This window comes from Macrobrachium nipponense, chromosome 14 (genome assembly GCF_015104395.2).
Source record: "Macrobrachium nipponense isolate FS-2020 chromosome 14, ASM1510439v2, whole genome shotgun sequence".
Taxonomy (NCBI): Eukaryota; Metazoa; Arthropoda; class Malacostraca; order Decapoda; family Palaemonidae; genus Macrobrachium; species Macrobrachium nipponense.
In genome coordinates, this window is record NC_087207.1 from 36,725,446 (window position 1) to 36,743,628 (window position 18,183).

The following is an 18,183-nucleotide window of genomic DNA, read 5'->3' on the forward strand; positions in this document are numbered from 1 at the left end:
TACTCCATTTAATAAAGGAATCTTATAAAATTATTATCGAACTTCAGGAAGTTCTTATAATGCGTATCTAAGCGAAACAAGACTTCGATAAATCTAGAAGCTAAGTAGGTGTTGTCTTAACAATCCCTTTAAGCGTAGTCCTTCCTAGGAAATTCTGGAAGGATACTGGTAATTGAGTTGCTCAGCAAAGAAGTAACTACGGTATGTGCTTATGATTTGCCGTATCGTATTCTCATACAGCAGATAATCTACTACCTTCTTTCCTTCCGAGGCAGATAGAGGAGAGAAAGGAAAAAATTTTTACTATCTTCGTTCTTTTCGTTAATAGAACGATAGAAAGAGTATATATATCTCCTTAAGGAAGGGAGTTAATCCAGGAACTCTTTAAATCTTCGTGATTTCCTCATAAATCGTGGAAGAGACAGAATTCCTGTTCATCTGTAGGTTTACGGAAGGAAGTAGATATTTCCTATCCGCCATCATACCCAAACGTCGATGAGATTCTTATAAGAAAACTCCCAAAGTTCTTGCCTCTTCCATAACGAGGGAAGAGCATGAATGAAGGAGAGAGTCCTCTGAATAATGAAAAAATGGCTTCTCTTAGTATCAAAATCCCCTTCTGGCAAAAGCGACGACCGCCTGTGCGACCTCTTGCACCTTTGCCAGGGGAAAGTTGCTCAAGTTGAAAACTCAAAGAGGAGCCTCGCGACTGACCTCTCTCTCATAAAAAGATTAGGAATATTCTGGCGCCTGGCTCCTTGCACCTAGCGCCTGGAATGTTCCGCGCGCCTGGAATGTTCCGCACGCTAGAAAGGAGACTCGCTCCTGGAACGTTCCGCTTGCGTGGAAGGTCCCGTGCGCCCTGATAGTTCCGAGCGCCTACTAGACCCCTTTTAGAAAGAGCCTCTTGCCCGGAAACGTTCAATGGAAGGATTGTTCTGATTGCCACTCTACTATAAGGCTCCTTGCTCTAGCCGTCTGTTTTCCTGGCGCAATTTGCGCCAGGCTGGCGCTTTGAAGGCGCCTTGCGCCAAGAAAAATTTTCTAGAACGCGGCTCGCGTTTGGTTGTAGGAACGCGGCTCGCGCTAGTCTGTTAGCTGGAACGCGCCTCGCTGCTGGCTATTGGAACGTAGCTCACGCTAGCTTGCTGGAACGCGGCTTCCTGCGCCTGGCTCTTGCTCAGTGTTCTCTTAGTTTTCAGAGAACGCGCTAGATCATCGAACGAGAAACTCCAAACATACATTCTTCGTCTTTCGGATGTAAGATGAAGAGACGCATTTTTTAAGGATGCCTTATCAATGGCTATCCTTGGCAGTCTGGGACGTTCTACAGAACCTGCCGAGGGGACGCCTGACCGGTGGGGGTTCTCCCTAACCTTCCTGCGGCTGTCGACTTTCCTCCTCCACTGGGTCTGGGAGTTTGGAAGAGGTCTAGGCCTGGAAGCGCTACGGAGCCGATCAGACGCACCCTCCACTGCACTGGGAACACTACATTCACTTCTTACCTTTTTAGAGCTCGCCTTTTGAGCTCCATCCATTTATCTTCAAATTTGCACATATGAATTTGTAAGATTCAGTGGAGTAAGAAGGTGATGAGGATGCAACAACTACTAGAATTGTCAATACTCTAACTGCTCGTTAGTACGAGAGCTGTTAAAGCTTCTAAAGGAAGCGTATCTAGTTATATGCTTTCTGACTTCCTAAAGTAGGAAGTTAGATCTTATATTTCCTTCATTAAGTTCTAACACTTATACACGTATTGGTGAAAGAAAAAAAAATATCAATATTTCCCTTATTGCAAAATATATGAGTGTCTACCGAAAAATTCGGTAGTTTCACGTAATATATTCTTCGAAATTTCGAAGCCAAATTCATTAAAAAGTTAATAAAAGCGTATGCCAAACCAAAGACCCAGTACTTCCCTGCAAAAGACAGCCCAGAAGGTCGATGGCGATGAAAAACGAAAATCAAGTCAGGAGGTAGCAACAACGTATGTTGACACTACCGCGACAGAGAAAATCTGGTTCTAGAACGGTATCGTTCCTATTCCTGCCACCCCAGCGGCAGGGGCGGTAGATCACCTGACGCTACTCCTGCAGCGTGTGCCGCGAAATTCGAATTTCTGTCGGGGACGACGAGGAGTCTATAGCTAAGTATATATCTGCTGGGTAAGTTCCATGTACAAAAACAAAATATCTAAAGAAAGGGTGAGCACATTTGGATGATTTATTTTTTGGTGAGCATTAATGAAAGTTGCAAATCTGTCCCTCTCTAAACAGTTTTGCTAATTTTCAAAAATGAAGAATGAAAATCCATCACCATCTAAATCATTTTTATATTTTACCAATAAAAATTGAGAACCTGTTGTCACCTGCACAATTCCACTCATTTTTATTAATGAAGATTTAAAATCTGTTACCATCAAGTAAACCACCTTGTTCATTTTTCATAAATGATGATTGAACAATAGCAATAGATGAGTTCGAGACCATTCTTTGCTCTTATGTGTAACAATTTTGCAACAAATGTGGAAATAAAAAGAAAAAATAACACAAGGTAAAAGTGAAATAGTGCATACAATAAAACATATTGAACTTTTTGCTAAATTAAAGGCAAATGAAAGATTGACACTGAATAATTACGTTTCAGGTTACAGTACAATATTTTATTTTTTTATTTACTGTATGTCCAAAAAGCAACAAAAATCCATACCTTATGGAGATTGTAGCCCGATTCAAAAATAATTGGAGGTAAGATAACCAAGAAAAAAACAGTGGGAGAAAATGCCTCTTCTTTCTGTAAAAAAATGAAGTAGAATAAAGTCAGTTTCAAAATACTAATTGTGTGTTGCAGCAAACAAACTGTTGCCTTAGACAACCCTTTGCAATAAAAATCCTCAATTTTTGACAGTTCAAAAATGGTCTTTATACACTGTCACTCTCAAATATGTGTGTAATCCAAAAACATTTTCTATAAAACACTTGCAGATACAAAACAAGATGCACATGACAAAATGATTTATGGAAACTGTCACAGCAAAGATAACCAACTCACAATGAAACAACAGCTTTTTATAAGAGACGAATATAGTAGTCAATTAACCCCTACAAGCATTAAACTTACATGATTCTAAATACATATATACAGTACTAAGCAAGGGTATAAAATCTTACTTGCATTACTTTGAACAGTAATGCTGTAATTCAGTCAAAATCATCAATTCTGAGGATTTACAAAACTGAGAAAGCCATGCAAACCAGGTGTAATAACAAAACCAATAATTATCGTATATCTATTTCCATAAATTTTGTTTAACTGAACTTAAAATAATCATGGCAAAATCCAGTATAAAATTCAAACAAAAATCATATGCTTTTTCCTACAACCAACAACAAAGCGATAACATTTAAAGCATTTAATACTGATGACCAGGCTACTAGCTAAGTACTATTACTTATCAACACTCAAAAATAAGAAATACAGTATGCACACAAAGTTACCTGCCAGTTTGCAATGTGCCGACTATACATGATTTTCAGCACCAAGCCAATCACACCACCTAAGATAAAATTTAATCAAAGTATTAAACAAAATAATTACCGATTGGAAATACAAAATGATATTGTTATGATACAATAAAGTTTTACACATACTTACCTGGCAGATATATACATAGCTATTACTCTGTCGTCCCCGACAGAAATTCGAATTTCGCGGCACACGCGGCAGGTAGGTCAGGTGATCTACCCCCCGCCGCTGGGTGGCGGGAATAGGAACCATACCCGTTTTCTAATTCATATTTTTTCTTCCAGCTGTCTCCTGAGGGGAGGCTGGGTGGGCCATTTAATTGTATATATCTGCCAGGTAAGTATGTATAAACTTTATTGTATCATAACAATATCATTTTTATACATTCAACTTACCCGTCAGATATATACATAGCTGATTCACACCATTGGTGGAGGGTAAAAGACAGCTATTACTGAATATACAGGTAAACAACATACGTTGTAGGTAATAAATAAATAAAACCTTGGTTCCTATGTGTTTAGACGAAGGGTCGACTTCCTAGCTATTGCTAGTAGTCTGCTTCGTCTCAAGAGCCTCAGCGAGGATGTGACCTATGGCTAAGAGTTCTTGTAGATCTGTCAATGGGGTCTTATCCACTTACTTGACAGAATCTAGTGGTCATTTGTCAATGGGGTCTTATCCACTTACATGACAATACACCAATGCCTATTGGCATAATTTAAGGAGGACAACACCGATCCCGATCACCTGATCCTAAACACGAGGGTTTGTGCTTAATTTGAAAAGAGCTAACCCCAACAAACTCAATTCAAATAACCCCAGAAAATATTTTAAAAAAAAAAAAAAATAAAAATAATTCACTAGTTAAGGATCAGTGTCGTCTCCCTATCCCAGCAACGCATCCGTGGACACGTATAACAAAGAGAGAAGGATCTCTCATGGGCCCACTTGATCTCCTTCGTGCAAAGAGAAGTCAACACGAGTTTGCATCTCCCGTTATTACAGCTAATATGTCTCTCACGACATATTGTTATGGAAAGAAGCAAGAATTGTTAAAAGCCTGCACTTCAAGCGCTTTTAATTCTTAGCAGTTTGAAGGAATCATCAAGTTACTCAAGAAGTGCTTTAGAGATTCCACTGTTCCAAAGAAGACCAGGGCTTTCTTTGAAATAGATCTCTTCTGGATGAAGCCCAGAGCCTGGCTTGCGCCTGGCTGGCGCTTCTGGTGCCTCGCGCCAGTCTGGCGCCTCGCGCCTGCCTGGCGTCTCGCGCCTGCCTGGCGTCTCGCGCCTGGCTGGCGCCTCACTCGCGTCTGGCTGTCGCCTCGCGCCTGGCTGGCGCTTCGCTTGCCTGGCGCCTCGCGTCTGGCTGGCTCCTCGCGCCTGGCTGACTTCTCCCCACTTGCTGGAGATTCGAGCTTGTTAAGAGTCTCGATGAAAACTGGCGATGTCCACCTTTGACACTTTATTGCCTGATTTACTCGCCTCTAGCGCATCTGCGCCAGATTGGAGGCCTACTCCTTCTCCTCATCAGACAATGACAGTGTTTATTTGGACTGTCTTGCTCTGGCGTCTTTACGCCTGTTTGGCATTTGGCGCCTGATTGGCGCTACATTGTCCGAAAGTCTGAACATCCACAATCGTTTATCAGGAGAATGGAAAAGGGTGGAAGAAATTCTTTCACTTTGAGCTTATGGCCTCCGTAACAAGGGGAGGTAATTTTAGTCAGCTACATCCAGTAGACTATAGGAAATCTAATAGTCGAGAGACCAGTCTTCCTCAGAGGAGGATCATACTTGATACTTCCGTTGCTAACGAGCACTCTTCCTACATGTTGATGAGTTCTCTTGTTGCAAAATCTTCCCTATCCTTGCACGAAGGCAGGGAAAGAGCCTGGAAGTCTAAGGAGATTCTGAGCTGAAATTGGGAGGATTCCTGATTTCTAGCTCTTTAAATATCTCTTCGAACCTTCTGGGAAGTGGTTTTTTAAGCCCTCATCGTATTCCAAAGACTCTGTCAGCAAACGTTTAAACCTTATCTTCTTTTGTAGATGAGAACGTAAATACATTGCCTGGACAACGAATCCTTTATCTGAAAGCGTTGATCCAGGAATAAAAGGTTTTAGTTCTTTTGCCAAACATACCATGCTGGTAGGAACCCATTGCCTAGTCTTTCTAGAATTTGATTCCAGATTCCAAGCCCAAAATTTCACTCGTCCTTTTGGTCGTTTAGTACCAAGAGAAACATTGATGAGGAGCAGTTCCATCATGTCAGAACACGGAATCTGAGGCCCAAATAGGATCCCATTGTAATTATAAGATCTCCTAGTCCTGTCGTATAGAGGTATTGTAAAAGATCCCGAAGATCTTAATGCTCTGCTATCCTTCCAATTCCCTTTATAGAGCCAGAGTATAGCCTTTTACTGCGTTCTTTGATAGCAGAAATATACAAAGGTGATTCTTCCCTCTGAAAGGGAAGAAAAAACCGCTATGTGGTTCACAGAGGTATCGGAAGAGGACAGTTTTCTCATTCCCTCTAGCACGACCTGCAGTAATCATATATATCTTATTCATGACTACTGTCATTTACCTTGAAACATCCTCTCATTCATGTCCACTTCTGGTCAGTCTGCACGCAGACAGACTCAGAGTGGAGAGGTTGTTAAGGTCCATTTAAAATAGATGCTGAAAGAATATTCAGACTGTCTTGGAAAAGACTTCCAAAACTTGCTGTGAGAAGAACGTGACCTCTGTGAATCCAACCTCTCTAAGTCTAAAATGAGGCATAACGTATTATCCTCTCTTTCTTTGACGCCCTTTGTCTTACATTCTGTAAAGAGTTTATATTTTAGGGGAAAAAGACTAAATTTTATTCCCCTTTCTATAAAATAAAGATGGCGTAGATTGCTACCTCTCTCTTATATTCATTCTTCCCGTCCTTGTGCCTGGGCAACGAGAGAATGGAAAATTCTATCATCGTTATTCAGCAAAACAACAAATTATTATTATCCTATTCTCCTAATAAATGATCCAGGATCGAGGAGAATCATTCAAGATTCCTATCCTAGGACATCAGGCCGTAATGTACGGTTCAAATACTTGAAAAAGCCTCTCACCCAATACTGAGAGCTCTTACGAGTCTTTTCCAGTACCAAACATTACAAGGTCTCCCTTGTTATATGTTTACATAGGAGTAGGATAATATAACATCCTGTTAATAACAATGAAAGAGGAGAAAGAGGAGCTGCATTGTTCAAGGGACTAGCCAAAAACGTGCAATAAAAAAGGGGTTGCCAAGGTCTTTCTAAAACCAAAACCTGCACCCAGATTAACTTATGAGTCCGATATATTTTCTATCACTTGTCTCATAAGGTTGAGGAAAGCGAGAGACTTCTAAAGATATCGGTTCTCTTCACCATGTAAAGGTCTATAAAGCAGAAGAACCCACTTATCCTGACACATACTACATTCGCTGTGCGATATCTAGAATAATTGTCAGTAGAGGGTTGATCTGGCAAAGAAAGTTTCTCCCAAAACAACCCCTCCTCTTGCCAGGAAAGAAGTCGCTCACGCAACCACTATATCACCTGACATGAGAAGTCTGTTCTTGTTTAGAGAACTTCCGCAATTTCCTTTACACAACTACCTGACAAGGGCCACGGCCGCCTGTGCGATAACTTGTGTCCCTGTCAGGAAAAACTGATCTTGTGGTCAGTTCTCAAAGAGGAAACTCTTGGAAAGTCTATCTCCAAATACTGAGAAATTGGAGATCCTGATGTCTTGCGCCTGGTTGGCGCCTCGCTCCGGTGGGAGGCGTCACGCTTCTGGCTGGCGTCCTCGCGCCTCGCAGCGTCCTCGCGCGCCTTTCCTGTCTTTGGCTGCGCTCCTGGAGGTCGTCGCGCTTCTGGCTGGTGTCTCGCGCCTCGCAGCGTCCTCGCGCTTGCCTGGTGCCTCGCTCCTGGGAGGCGTCACGCTTCTGGCTGGCATCTCGCGCCTCGCAGCGTCCTCGCGCTTGCCTGGCGCCTCGCTCCTGGGAGGCGTCACGCTTTTGGCTGGCGTCTCGCGTCTCGCAGCGTCCTCGCGCTTGCCTGGCGCCTCGCTCCTGGGAGGCGTCACGCTTCTGGCCCATTACTTGCAACCGTGGTCAGGAAATCTCGATATCAAAATAAGAAGAGGTGCTGTAAGAATCCTATAATTTTACAGTACTTCCATAGTTGGATTTTTCTTCTCAATTTTCCTCTAATTCGAGTATATCGGAAGGGGAATTATTCTTTCCTCGGTTAATTCTTCCGTATGCCCCCCCCTCTTTTTTCCTGAACAAGAAATATTTTGGCTGGCGCCTCCTACTAATTATCTTTATGTTATGTGCCAGAACATCTGTGTCTTTATGGTACCCGACATCCTTTCATATGTTAATTCCGTTCTTATTATGAAAAACTATTATATATGTAGTATAATCCATTCAGGGAAACCATTTCCCACTAAAAGAATGTTTCCCATTCGACTCATACAACTTCTGCGCATATCCGATTCTAAATACGGTTGTGTCGTTTCTCGAAAGACTTAACCATAGCGTAGTCTTGAAGTGAATCTCTATTACATCTCTCTTCTCACTAAGTATGTACTCTAATAAGACATGCTTTCGTAAGTATGAGTGCATTAAATAATATAATGTTCTGCTGCATTAGAATCCTTTAATCATGTTATCTACGGTAAACAGCATTGAAAGGTTGTAATATCTTTCTTATTGAAAGCTTCCTAACAAAAGGCAGACAATATTTATTTATGACAGCTTAGGTATTCCCTCAATCCGAGGCTAAGACCACGATTGTAGGGAAGAGATACGGTTAGTTATCCCATTCCGCAGGAGAGAGAGCTGTAACCGACCGCTCACGACTGAGAACAACATGGTACTGCCGCTGGTCTCTCTCTCAATTCAAAGCGAAAGCCGACTGGCCTTCCCTTTCCAGATTGCCAGTTACTCCATTTAATAAAGGAATCTTATAAAATTTTTATCAAGCTTCAGGAAGTTTTATATAAGCATAATTAAGCGAACGAGACTTCGACAGTCTAGAAACTAAATAGGTGTCGTCTAAACAATCCTTTTAAACAATTTCTTCCTAGGAAAGTCCTAGAAGGGTACTGGTAATTCATGGAAACCTCTTCTAACACGAAGAAAAATGTTTCTATCCTACTCTCAATTCACCAATAAAGATATGCTTCTCCGATCACTTCTCGAAGACACGAAAGCATCATATAACTCATACTCTAGCGTAATAGAATACTCTATAATACTGTTACATTAAGGTAAACCGTATTAATTTAGGAAATTTTGTAAGGATTTCACTTGACCATTATAGCATAAATTTCGGTATGTGAGTATGCCTTGCCATACCGTAGCCTAAGGCGATTTGTCCTAAGCATGGTAGGAGCTAGAAGCTTAAAAGTCATACATATATGCTTTATCACTCAACGAGATCCATATAATTCATTCGATTGACAAATAATCTAAATCGTTCTAATCAGAATAGATCTATATCTAAAAATGCACCGATGGGGAATCTTATGTTGAAATAACAATTTCATACCTTCGAAGTTCTCCTATCCATCATGGAACAGTAGGCATAAAAAGGGAGAAACACTGTTTTAGGATGCCTTTCCAATGGCTATCCCTGGCAGTCTGGGACGCTCTACAGAACCTGCCGAGGGGACGCCTGACCGGTGGGGATTCTCTGAAACCTCCTTACGGTTTTCGACATTCCTTCTCCTCTGGGCTTGTGAGCTTGGAAGAGGTCTAGACCTGAGAGCGAGACAGAGCCAATCAGACGCACCCTCCATTGTAATGGGGAACACTATATTCACTTCTTACGTTCTAAGAGTTCGCATTTGAACTATATCCAAAGTCTACAATTTGCAAATATGATATTGTAGATTCTGCAGAGTAAGAAGGTGATGAGGATGCAACAACTACTAGTACTGTTACTACTATAATTGCTCGTTAACACAAGAGCTAATAAAGCTTCTAAAGGATTGTTACTTTTCTGACTTCCCCAACTAGGAAGAAAGAAATACATTCTCAATCAAACTAACACTTATTTGTATTAATGAATAAATATAAGTAATTCCCTTTTCATGAAAGTATAAGTAATTCACTTTCGTTAAAGTGCATGAGTGTCTACCGAAAACTTCGGTAGTTACACGTCACTAATCTTCGAAATTTTCGAAGTTAATATTATCAAAAAGTTAACAAAAGCGTATGCCGAACCAAAGATCCATTACTTCCCTGTAAAAGTTAGCCCAGACGATCGATGGCGATAAAACATGAAAATCCATCAGAGAACTGCAAACGTTGTTTACACTCCAAGCGACAGAAAAAATATGAATTAGAAAACGGTAGATGGTTCCTATTCCCGGCCACCCAGCGGCGGGGGTAGATCACCTGACCTACCTACCGCGTGTGCCGCGAAATTCGAATTTCTGTCGGGGACGACGGAGTAATAGCTATGTATATATCTGACGGGTAAGTTGAATGTATAAAATACTGAGTATCAAACCTGAAAACAGTAGGCTGAAGTACAACATTAAATATTACCCTGGTAAAACAAGTTTTGAAAGTGCTGAATGCAAAATATTCAGAAAAAATGTCTAAATTTAATTGCAAAAGGTAATGAATTCAATAGTATTGTGACAATAATGATCCTGAAATGTGACTGCATACCAAGAAATTACATAAATACACAATCAAAAGTTCACCTACCCACAATAACACAAGCAACACTTCTGGAAGATAATTCAACTTTGTTTTCAGAAGAAAGAAGATCAGGATCACACATAATGCTGAAAAAAAAAAGAGATCAATTCAAACTACTATTACAATATGACCTTAATATGTGTAGTGATTTGTATCTCTAACACTGAAAACCTGAATTCTACCGAGACAAACTTCCAAACTTAAAAAGTAATTAGTTTGAGCTTTTTAGCAATTGTGATCAAAAGTTTCAAGGAAATCTGTAAATAATTTGAAACCATGTTATAAATACTGCATAAATCATATAAAATTCAAAAGACACACAGTACCATGATGATGGATAAGCATCTAAAAAAAATACAATGCAATATACAATTAATAATACAGTGAAGTGTGTAATACAATGTACTGTTTTAGCTCTTATAGTACATTCACTGTATTATCACAGTTCCTGGTCACCTGAAAAGTAACTCTGTTAAAAGTAAGGAATTATCTGAACATGTCTGTTTTTTATTATTTATATCCTAGCAAAAGCCAAAGGACAAAATATGAGAGCTGGACAGCTGCTTAAGCAAGTGTAATGATGGTTAGCAATAGGTGCAACCTACACTAGTAAAATAAGTCCCCTTCTGGTTCGTCAAACACTTACTCCTGAATTGTCTGAGAAACAGCAATATACTGTATGTACCCACTGAAACGTTTAGAAGCAATCATTAAGAAGAGACCTATATACACAAAACTTGAAATCATACATATTACAATGCTATAAACAATTATGAAAGAAAAAATAGCTGACAGAGTTCTTCATCAGGCTTTAGCTATGCAACAATCAAACGAGACTATTACCAAGCTGGTAAAAGTTATCTGTAATCCATAATGAATAGTTTCATATATCCCCATTAGATGTGTGCCTGAATAGTTATTCTTGATCTTCATTACCTGCACTGGTATTAAGTGACACAAACCAAGAGCCATCTCTGTGGAGTGTGCAACAACCAGGCTGGATGACTTCCAAAGGTTTATGAAGTACTAGAAGAGCATTCAAGGTTCAAGGTAGTTAGCTAATAATCTGCCCATTAACAACTACTGGACATATTACTGGTACCCAGATAGAGAAGGAAAGAAATGTCCAAATCCAACTGCCAACTTCTGCCTGAAGTCCACTTCACGAATATTCTATGAATGGCAATTGTTGAGGAATACATAAAAAGAAAGATATGGAAGTGACAACCTCTATATCTGCTTGAAGTCTAAACTAAATATCTTTTTCCAATATTAGATGGAGGTACAGGTCAGTAACCAGCTATATCATCTACTAATGAGCATAACTCAAAAATAAAGGGTCCAGCTGACCATCTGATAACAGTTCTAAAACTTCTTGTTAAAAAGTGGAAAGGAGGAAGTTCCACCTTTTGAGCTGAAGCTCTTAAGATACAGTACACTATAGTGTAACTGTCCAGTATCATGGCTCATTTCACTACATGCCCCGCGTGCCTGCTGCCTCTAAAGAGAGTGAAAGGAATAAAGAAATTTCTAAGAAGATGGCATCCAAAGATTGGTGGGCAAATTCTCTCAGGTAGAATGAGGTAAAGGAGGTCTGTTGATGCCAGACCCCACCCTCACTACACTTTGCATTATTAAATTTCTCCAAAACACAAGGGACTGGGGAACTCCAAAAGCTCTTGCCTGGATCAGACAATTGTTCTCTTCACTGGACAACCTGCACGGCCACCTGATAGTATCACAGTCAGAAAGAAAGACAGTTCTTGCTGCATGCACGAAAGCATCTAATCTGGAGAAGCTCAAATCCCTTATTAGAATTTAACAGGTTCTGAGTCTTTTCCACAAACTCAGTAATGAACGAGAACAAGAAAAAAAAGTGAACCTCAGCCCTCAGAATGCTAGTCTAAACACAAGCTGTGTGGCTCACCAAAATAATACTTAATCCTCACTAGTCAACCACAATATTAACAAGCTTCAACAGTTTTCAGCTCTGACTGGGAATACTCATACAAAAAAGAAACAATTTGTACTCTTGTAGAAAACAATTTCTCTTTTGCTTTTGCCTGAAACATAGAACCAATATCTCTAGTTAAATAAAATAGAATTATCATATAGCACATATAAATAAAGAAATCTGAGTAATACTTACCTAAAACACATAAAATAAGAAATATGGAGAGAGATGACAAGTGTTCTTGCTCTGCCGCTCCTACAGCAGGTAAATCTGCACTTGTATGGCACACAGTTGTTTCATTGGACGACTCCACATCAACAACACCCCTGAAGTGCATAAGTATACTTTTGAAAATCACCAACCACTGCAACATGCAACTAGTACATATTTTTCAAATTCCAAAAATAAAATCTTAAAAACCTGGATATATTTTTTCAGACCAAAAAAGAAAATTTCTACTAGATCTTGACTAACAAGAACTGATGCAGTTCTGTTAAACACAATAATTACTTGGGAAAGTAGATGCAACCTTGTTAATTACAATAATTATTCAAGAAGAATAGATATAACTCTGTTACTTACTAACTGAAAAGAAGGCTTCTATAAAAACTAGATGGTTCGAAAAAGATCTAATCTTTAACTGACACTTGGTGTAGTAAATAAAAATGAGAATATACATAGTCCTGTCTCACTACGTTATACTTCAGAGAATAAAGTAATATTTAAGTCTTTCCATACTATGGTACATAAAGAGTTGCATCATGAGACCCAATATCAATGTAGCTATTAACACAGAGACACTTCATATACCAAGATAACTATTAACACAATGTTAGCAAAACCCAATGTTCTTTAACTATATACTCTAGTTGTGGTTACTGACAGTCCACTATAAATAATGAAGCTACCTTGCACATGAGGCTCACATGGTCCAATAGAAAGGTTTCCTATGTTAAGTGATAAGATGCATTAACATGTCATTAACAATGAAAATGAGCAATTTCAGTTTATAAACAGTTTGTAATAGTGTAAAGTATTGAGGAATAAGTGTAACATCATTTTCCATGGACACACACTGGTCCCATCTACCTTCATTATGCTAACGCTGGGTATTTGGCTCCACCATTTTGGCAATAGACAGTTTTAGGGATATGTAGATGTTTTGGTGCACATTTTTTGGTGATGAGCTCTTTTGGTGCCAATTCAGAATAACACTAGAATTTGAAAGTTGACAGTCAAAGCTTTACCAACCATCCGTAGATTAGAATCTCATTTTGTAATAATTTTCTGATTTAACACTTGTTATGATAATCAAACCTGTTACCTCTTTATACTGGAAAACTGAAATACAAAAACAAAAAGTCGAAAAGCTTTAACTACCATCCGTAGATTAATCTCATTTTGTAATCACTGTCTCTTCATCTTGGAAAACTGAAATTTTTGTACAGCCCATACCAGAAATGGCAGAAAACATTCTGCTCCTCCAAATCCTGTTAGTTCCAGAGAGTTATTAATTAAAGACGAGTACAAAATTTATGTGACGAATGGTAGTCAACCTGAAGACTTTTAAATTGGTGATACTAGTGGTAAAAAAACGAGAGAATTTTAATTTTTGGTAGAAAGACCTGGGTAAATATTCTACATGAATCTGATCTGTGGAACATAAGTGGATGGAACATTTAAGCTGTCTCCTCTGTTATTTTCTCAGGTTTACGTTATTATGGCAAGAGGGCATGGAGGAATTATTCCTATATTGTATGCTTTATTACCTAATAAGCATCGACCAATAAACGTTAGAATACTTCAGATGATAACTGATTTGTCTGCAGACTTGAAGCCAAAAGGCATTTATTGTGATTACGCATGAGCAGTTTTTTCTGCAATGGAAGAATGTTCCCCTGGAGTGGAGCTAGAAAGCTGTTTCTTTCATTTTGCACTTAATATTCATAAGCATCTGAGACACCTTAGGCTGCAACATTCGTATAATAATGATCCCAACTTTGCCTTAGAAGCTAAAATAATCATTGCTTTATCTTTTGTACCAGTTTCCCACATGGATGTCTACATCGATGCTTTATCGGAACACTTACCTGATGAACTGCAGCCATTAGTGAATTAGGTAAAAGACAATTATGTTGGGAGACCACTGAGCTGAGGCAATGAGTGACATTCATCACTTTTGCTCACAGAAATGTGGAATATGTACAGTTGAACTACGAAATAATGAGCGCCAAACTGTCTATTGCCAAAATGGTGAAGCCAAATGGACTCCATTACGTATGCAGCTTAAAACATGACTACCAAAAAACATACACTGAAAATGCTACAGCACTGAAAATTTTTCAAGATTAATGATACAAACTTCTCATAAAATATATAAACGGGATACTACCTAGCGATTAACACATCTTTAACTTACCCCGGTTCATCTTGTCCTTCAGCTTCCCCCTCATTTGTACAATGTTGAGGGTAAAACACTGTTAACTTAGTATATTCATCAGAGGAGATGTTGCATACATTTTCAATAGTTGCATTTCCAACATGCAGTTTCAGGTGAGGAGCTTCTGTTGTAGAAGTTGTTGTTGAGATAGACGTAAATATAACTGGAGACTTGCCATCACTAATGACATTCTGAAATAAGATGATACTGAATAGCATTACTTTCCTCAACAGCAAAGACTTCTTTTCAATTAAGTTCACATTAATTATGTATTCTGTTCTTGTTGGATTACGCTTGCCTTGTACTATTAATATTCTTTAATTAGATCAATCTGTTTGGAATTAGTTAATCAATAATGTATTGCAACTCATTATTTCCAGCACTTTGCTATTTCCTGTGCTGTAAGAGATTCTTCTGTCTTGGGAGAAATAAAACAAAACCTTCAAGTAACTTCAAACCCATGTTCAATGATGACCCATACACCCATCCTCAAAAACTGAGATCTGATCCAATCAAAGCAAAATGAACAGCATGAAATGTGTTTACAACAAAAAATATCAATATAAAAAGACTATCTTGTCTTGTTTTTTTTATATGACCAAATTGACAAATATGAAACAACATTATCACTGTACTAATCAGTATCATCATCTGCATTTCTCATTAACAATGACACCTTATCTCTACTGTTTCACAAATCTATTGAACATATTTAATCTACATGAGTATACATATATGACCATTTAAACACAGTATTTTCCACTTAAAAATTGGCTGTCAAAGGGACCTCACCTCTATAATGCTTAGTATTGTATATTAAATTTTCTACAATATGCTTCAGTGGAATCTGCAACCTGTGAAAAATTACAGTATTAAAACAAATACTAAAGTTTGAAAAATACCTTCATGACACTGCCATTAGTTCCATTAACTTTCTTTTCCTGTAGTAGTCCATTTGCCTGGGCAGTTTTATCTTGTCCAGGTTTAACATCGTCTCCAAATGCCGAGGTAAAAGTCAGTGTCAAAAGGACTATCCTCCACTGCATTTTAATGACATTCTTCATCAGACACACTTGGAACTTCCCCTCCTGTTGACAAGAGCATCAATTATAATTCTATCAAACCAATTTTAATCCAGTTCACTCGATACATTTAAAAACAAATGTAAAAAGCCATAACTTTACATGGGCTTCATAATCACATAGTGTTATTATTGAGTTTTTCTTTCTATATCATCATTTGAAAGAGTTTTTCCTCTAAATTGCAAATGTATAGTCAACCTACTAAGATACTGGTAATGGTGCAGAAATCATAATAGTACTAATCTTTGGCAGGATTTGATCAAATGTGCTACCTTATGTCTGTCTTTTTTGCAATTAGTACAACACTACCATTAGCAATGGCAAATATTTTCTTAAATACTTTTGATAATTAACCAATCATGTGATTCCCTTTATACATATATTTACTGTTTCAAATCTAGGCAATTTCTCACTTTATCCAAACAGTTTCTCCATGCCCTCATGGTGACCTAAGCAGATCAAGTTAGGGGAGTTTCCAGGGAGCAAAGCCATCTGCTTACATGGGACACAATGGTGCAATGCATAGGGTTATGTTATGGAAGTTGAATTAAGATGTATCCAAGTAAATTGGCAATATTTTTTTATTAAAACTACTGTTAAATTGTTTGCATCTCATCAAAAACTTGTGGAAAAGACTTTTTCATACTTAAGTCAAATGATCACATGTAATCAAATGCCAATTATGACTTATGCTTCACCATAACTCGTTACCAAATCTTGGTAAGCATTGCTGGTATCTACAACAGTGGTAATGCATGAGAAGATTTGTTGAATTTTAGCTTGCAAGAAGGAAAAACATTCATAGCCTAATCATGGTAGCTTAGAAGTAGGTACTAGCCTAATTGTGGGTAAATTATAAACCTTTGGTAAAACTGAAAACCACTACTGCAGCATGATTCCCACCAGTCAGCTACTGTAATATTCACCACCTTTTGCTTATGTGTATGCCTATTGTTTGTGTTTATGATATTCACAGCCGTTTGTTTTGTTTTGACATTCTTCCCCAGGGGGCTGATGTTAAAAACAGTGGCCATTTTGCATGTAAACTGATGGTTACCAAACCAAAGGAGTGTGGTAGTAGTCTTCTGTTTTACCTAACCTTTTATGGTATGTACTGGTTTACCTAGCAATCAAGTCTTCTGAAGCACAAAGTTGGCCTAGTCTATCATAAAATCTATGATAAACTTACCTTAAGTTGATCTATGTCAAAATAGGTCTTTGGTCTGGTGCTTTTTTTTTTTTGGTAAAACTGAAGGCCATTACCACACCCCTTTGGTTCAATAACTATCAGTTTACGTACAAAATGGGTGCTATGTTTTGTATCAGCACCTTTGGGATGAACGTAAAAACATAAACAAATGATTGTGTAAATATCATAAACACAACCAATAGACATAAACAAAAATGTAAGCAAAAGTCAGTATAGATACTCCAGTCAGTGACTGGCAGGAACCAGGCTACAGTAGCCTAGTAGTCCTCAGGTTCTCCTTTTTTTTTTTCATTGAGCAACACTTTTTCACAACTCGGTTTTATTAACATGCTATCAAACACTTTTCATCCTTTGATCTGTCTACCCTTACTAAATATCCATCCCTAGGAATGGAATGGAACAATATAAAGTTTAGGCCAAAGGCCAAGCACTGGACCAATTGAGGTCATGCAGTGCTGGAAAGGAAAGTGAGAGTACGTGGGTAGGTCTGAAATAATTGTTAGGAGAGGGTGGATAGAGCAAATGACCAAGTGGCGACATAGCGGTCACAGATCCCGGAATGCGGCCGCCTTCCCAAAAAAGTACTTGAATTTGCTGCCATGAGCATCAGTCAAGAGTTGTGGCCCCATAATTCAAGTACTTTTTCAGGACGTGGCCACGTTCCGCGAGAGAGGGCCAGTAGTGGCCGCTATGTCGCCGTTCGGTTACCTCAGTTAGATGGATAAGAGAAAATATGAATGCAAGTACCTAACCTACAGTGAAAAGAATGAAAGGAGTTGCAGCTCCTAGGGGCCGAAGGGACCTTGCAAAAACAATTTAGCAATGCCTACAGTGACAGCACTACCTAACCCCCTATAGGATCCATGCCTAGGAATGCCCTAGGGTAAACCGCCCTCCACCTGTTGTCCTTTGTAGTAAGCCTAGGTTGCTACCTACCTACCTATAGCCTAGGTAGGTACTAGCTAGTAGTAAGTATCTAGCTACCTAGGCTACTAGGGCTAGGTACCTTTACTAGCTACTACTAGGCTAGGTATTTCGGCTACAATCACCTGTTAAGGAAGTCCAGTAGTTTTTAACTACCTACTACTACCTACTAGGTAGTACCTATACTACCTACCTAGTACCTAGCTATATACTAGTAGGTAGGTACTATGTAGGTAAAACACAGCCAGAAGCGAACTAAATTTTCTCATACGCATAAAATAAACTTTTCACAA

The 18,183-nt window shown here is 38.8% G+C and overlaps 1 protein-coding gene across 1 annotated transcript in view; it reads right to left on the bottom strand.

Annotated features, from left to right (window-relative positions):
* Positions 1-18,183, bottom strand: part of LOC135226465 (sodium/hydrogen exchanger 8-like) — an 84,084-nt gene that overhangs the window by 65,577 nt on the left and 324 nt on the right. Inside the window, 8 exon segments of the mRNA XM_064266063.1 lie at position 1,469; positions 2,713-2,796; positions 3,501-3,559; positions 10,287-10,307; positions 10,310-10,366; positions 12,430-12,560; positions 14,654-14,865; positions 15,577-15,762. Coding sequence (XP_064122133.1) covers position 1,469; positions 2,713-2,796; positions 3,501-3,559; positions 10,287-10,307; positions 10,310-10,366; positions 12,430-12,560; positions 14,654-14,865; positions 15,577-15,738 — 727 coding nt within the window. The 5' untranslated portion in view covers positions 15,739-15,762.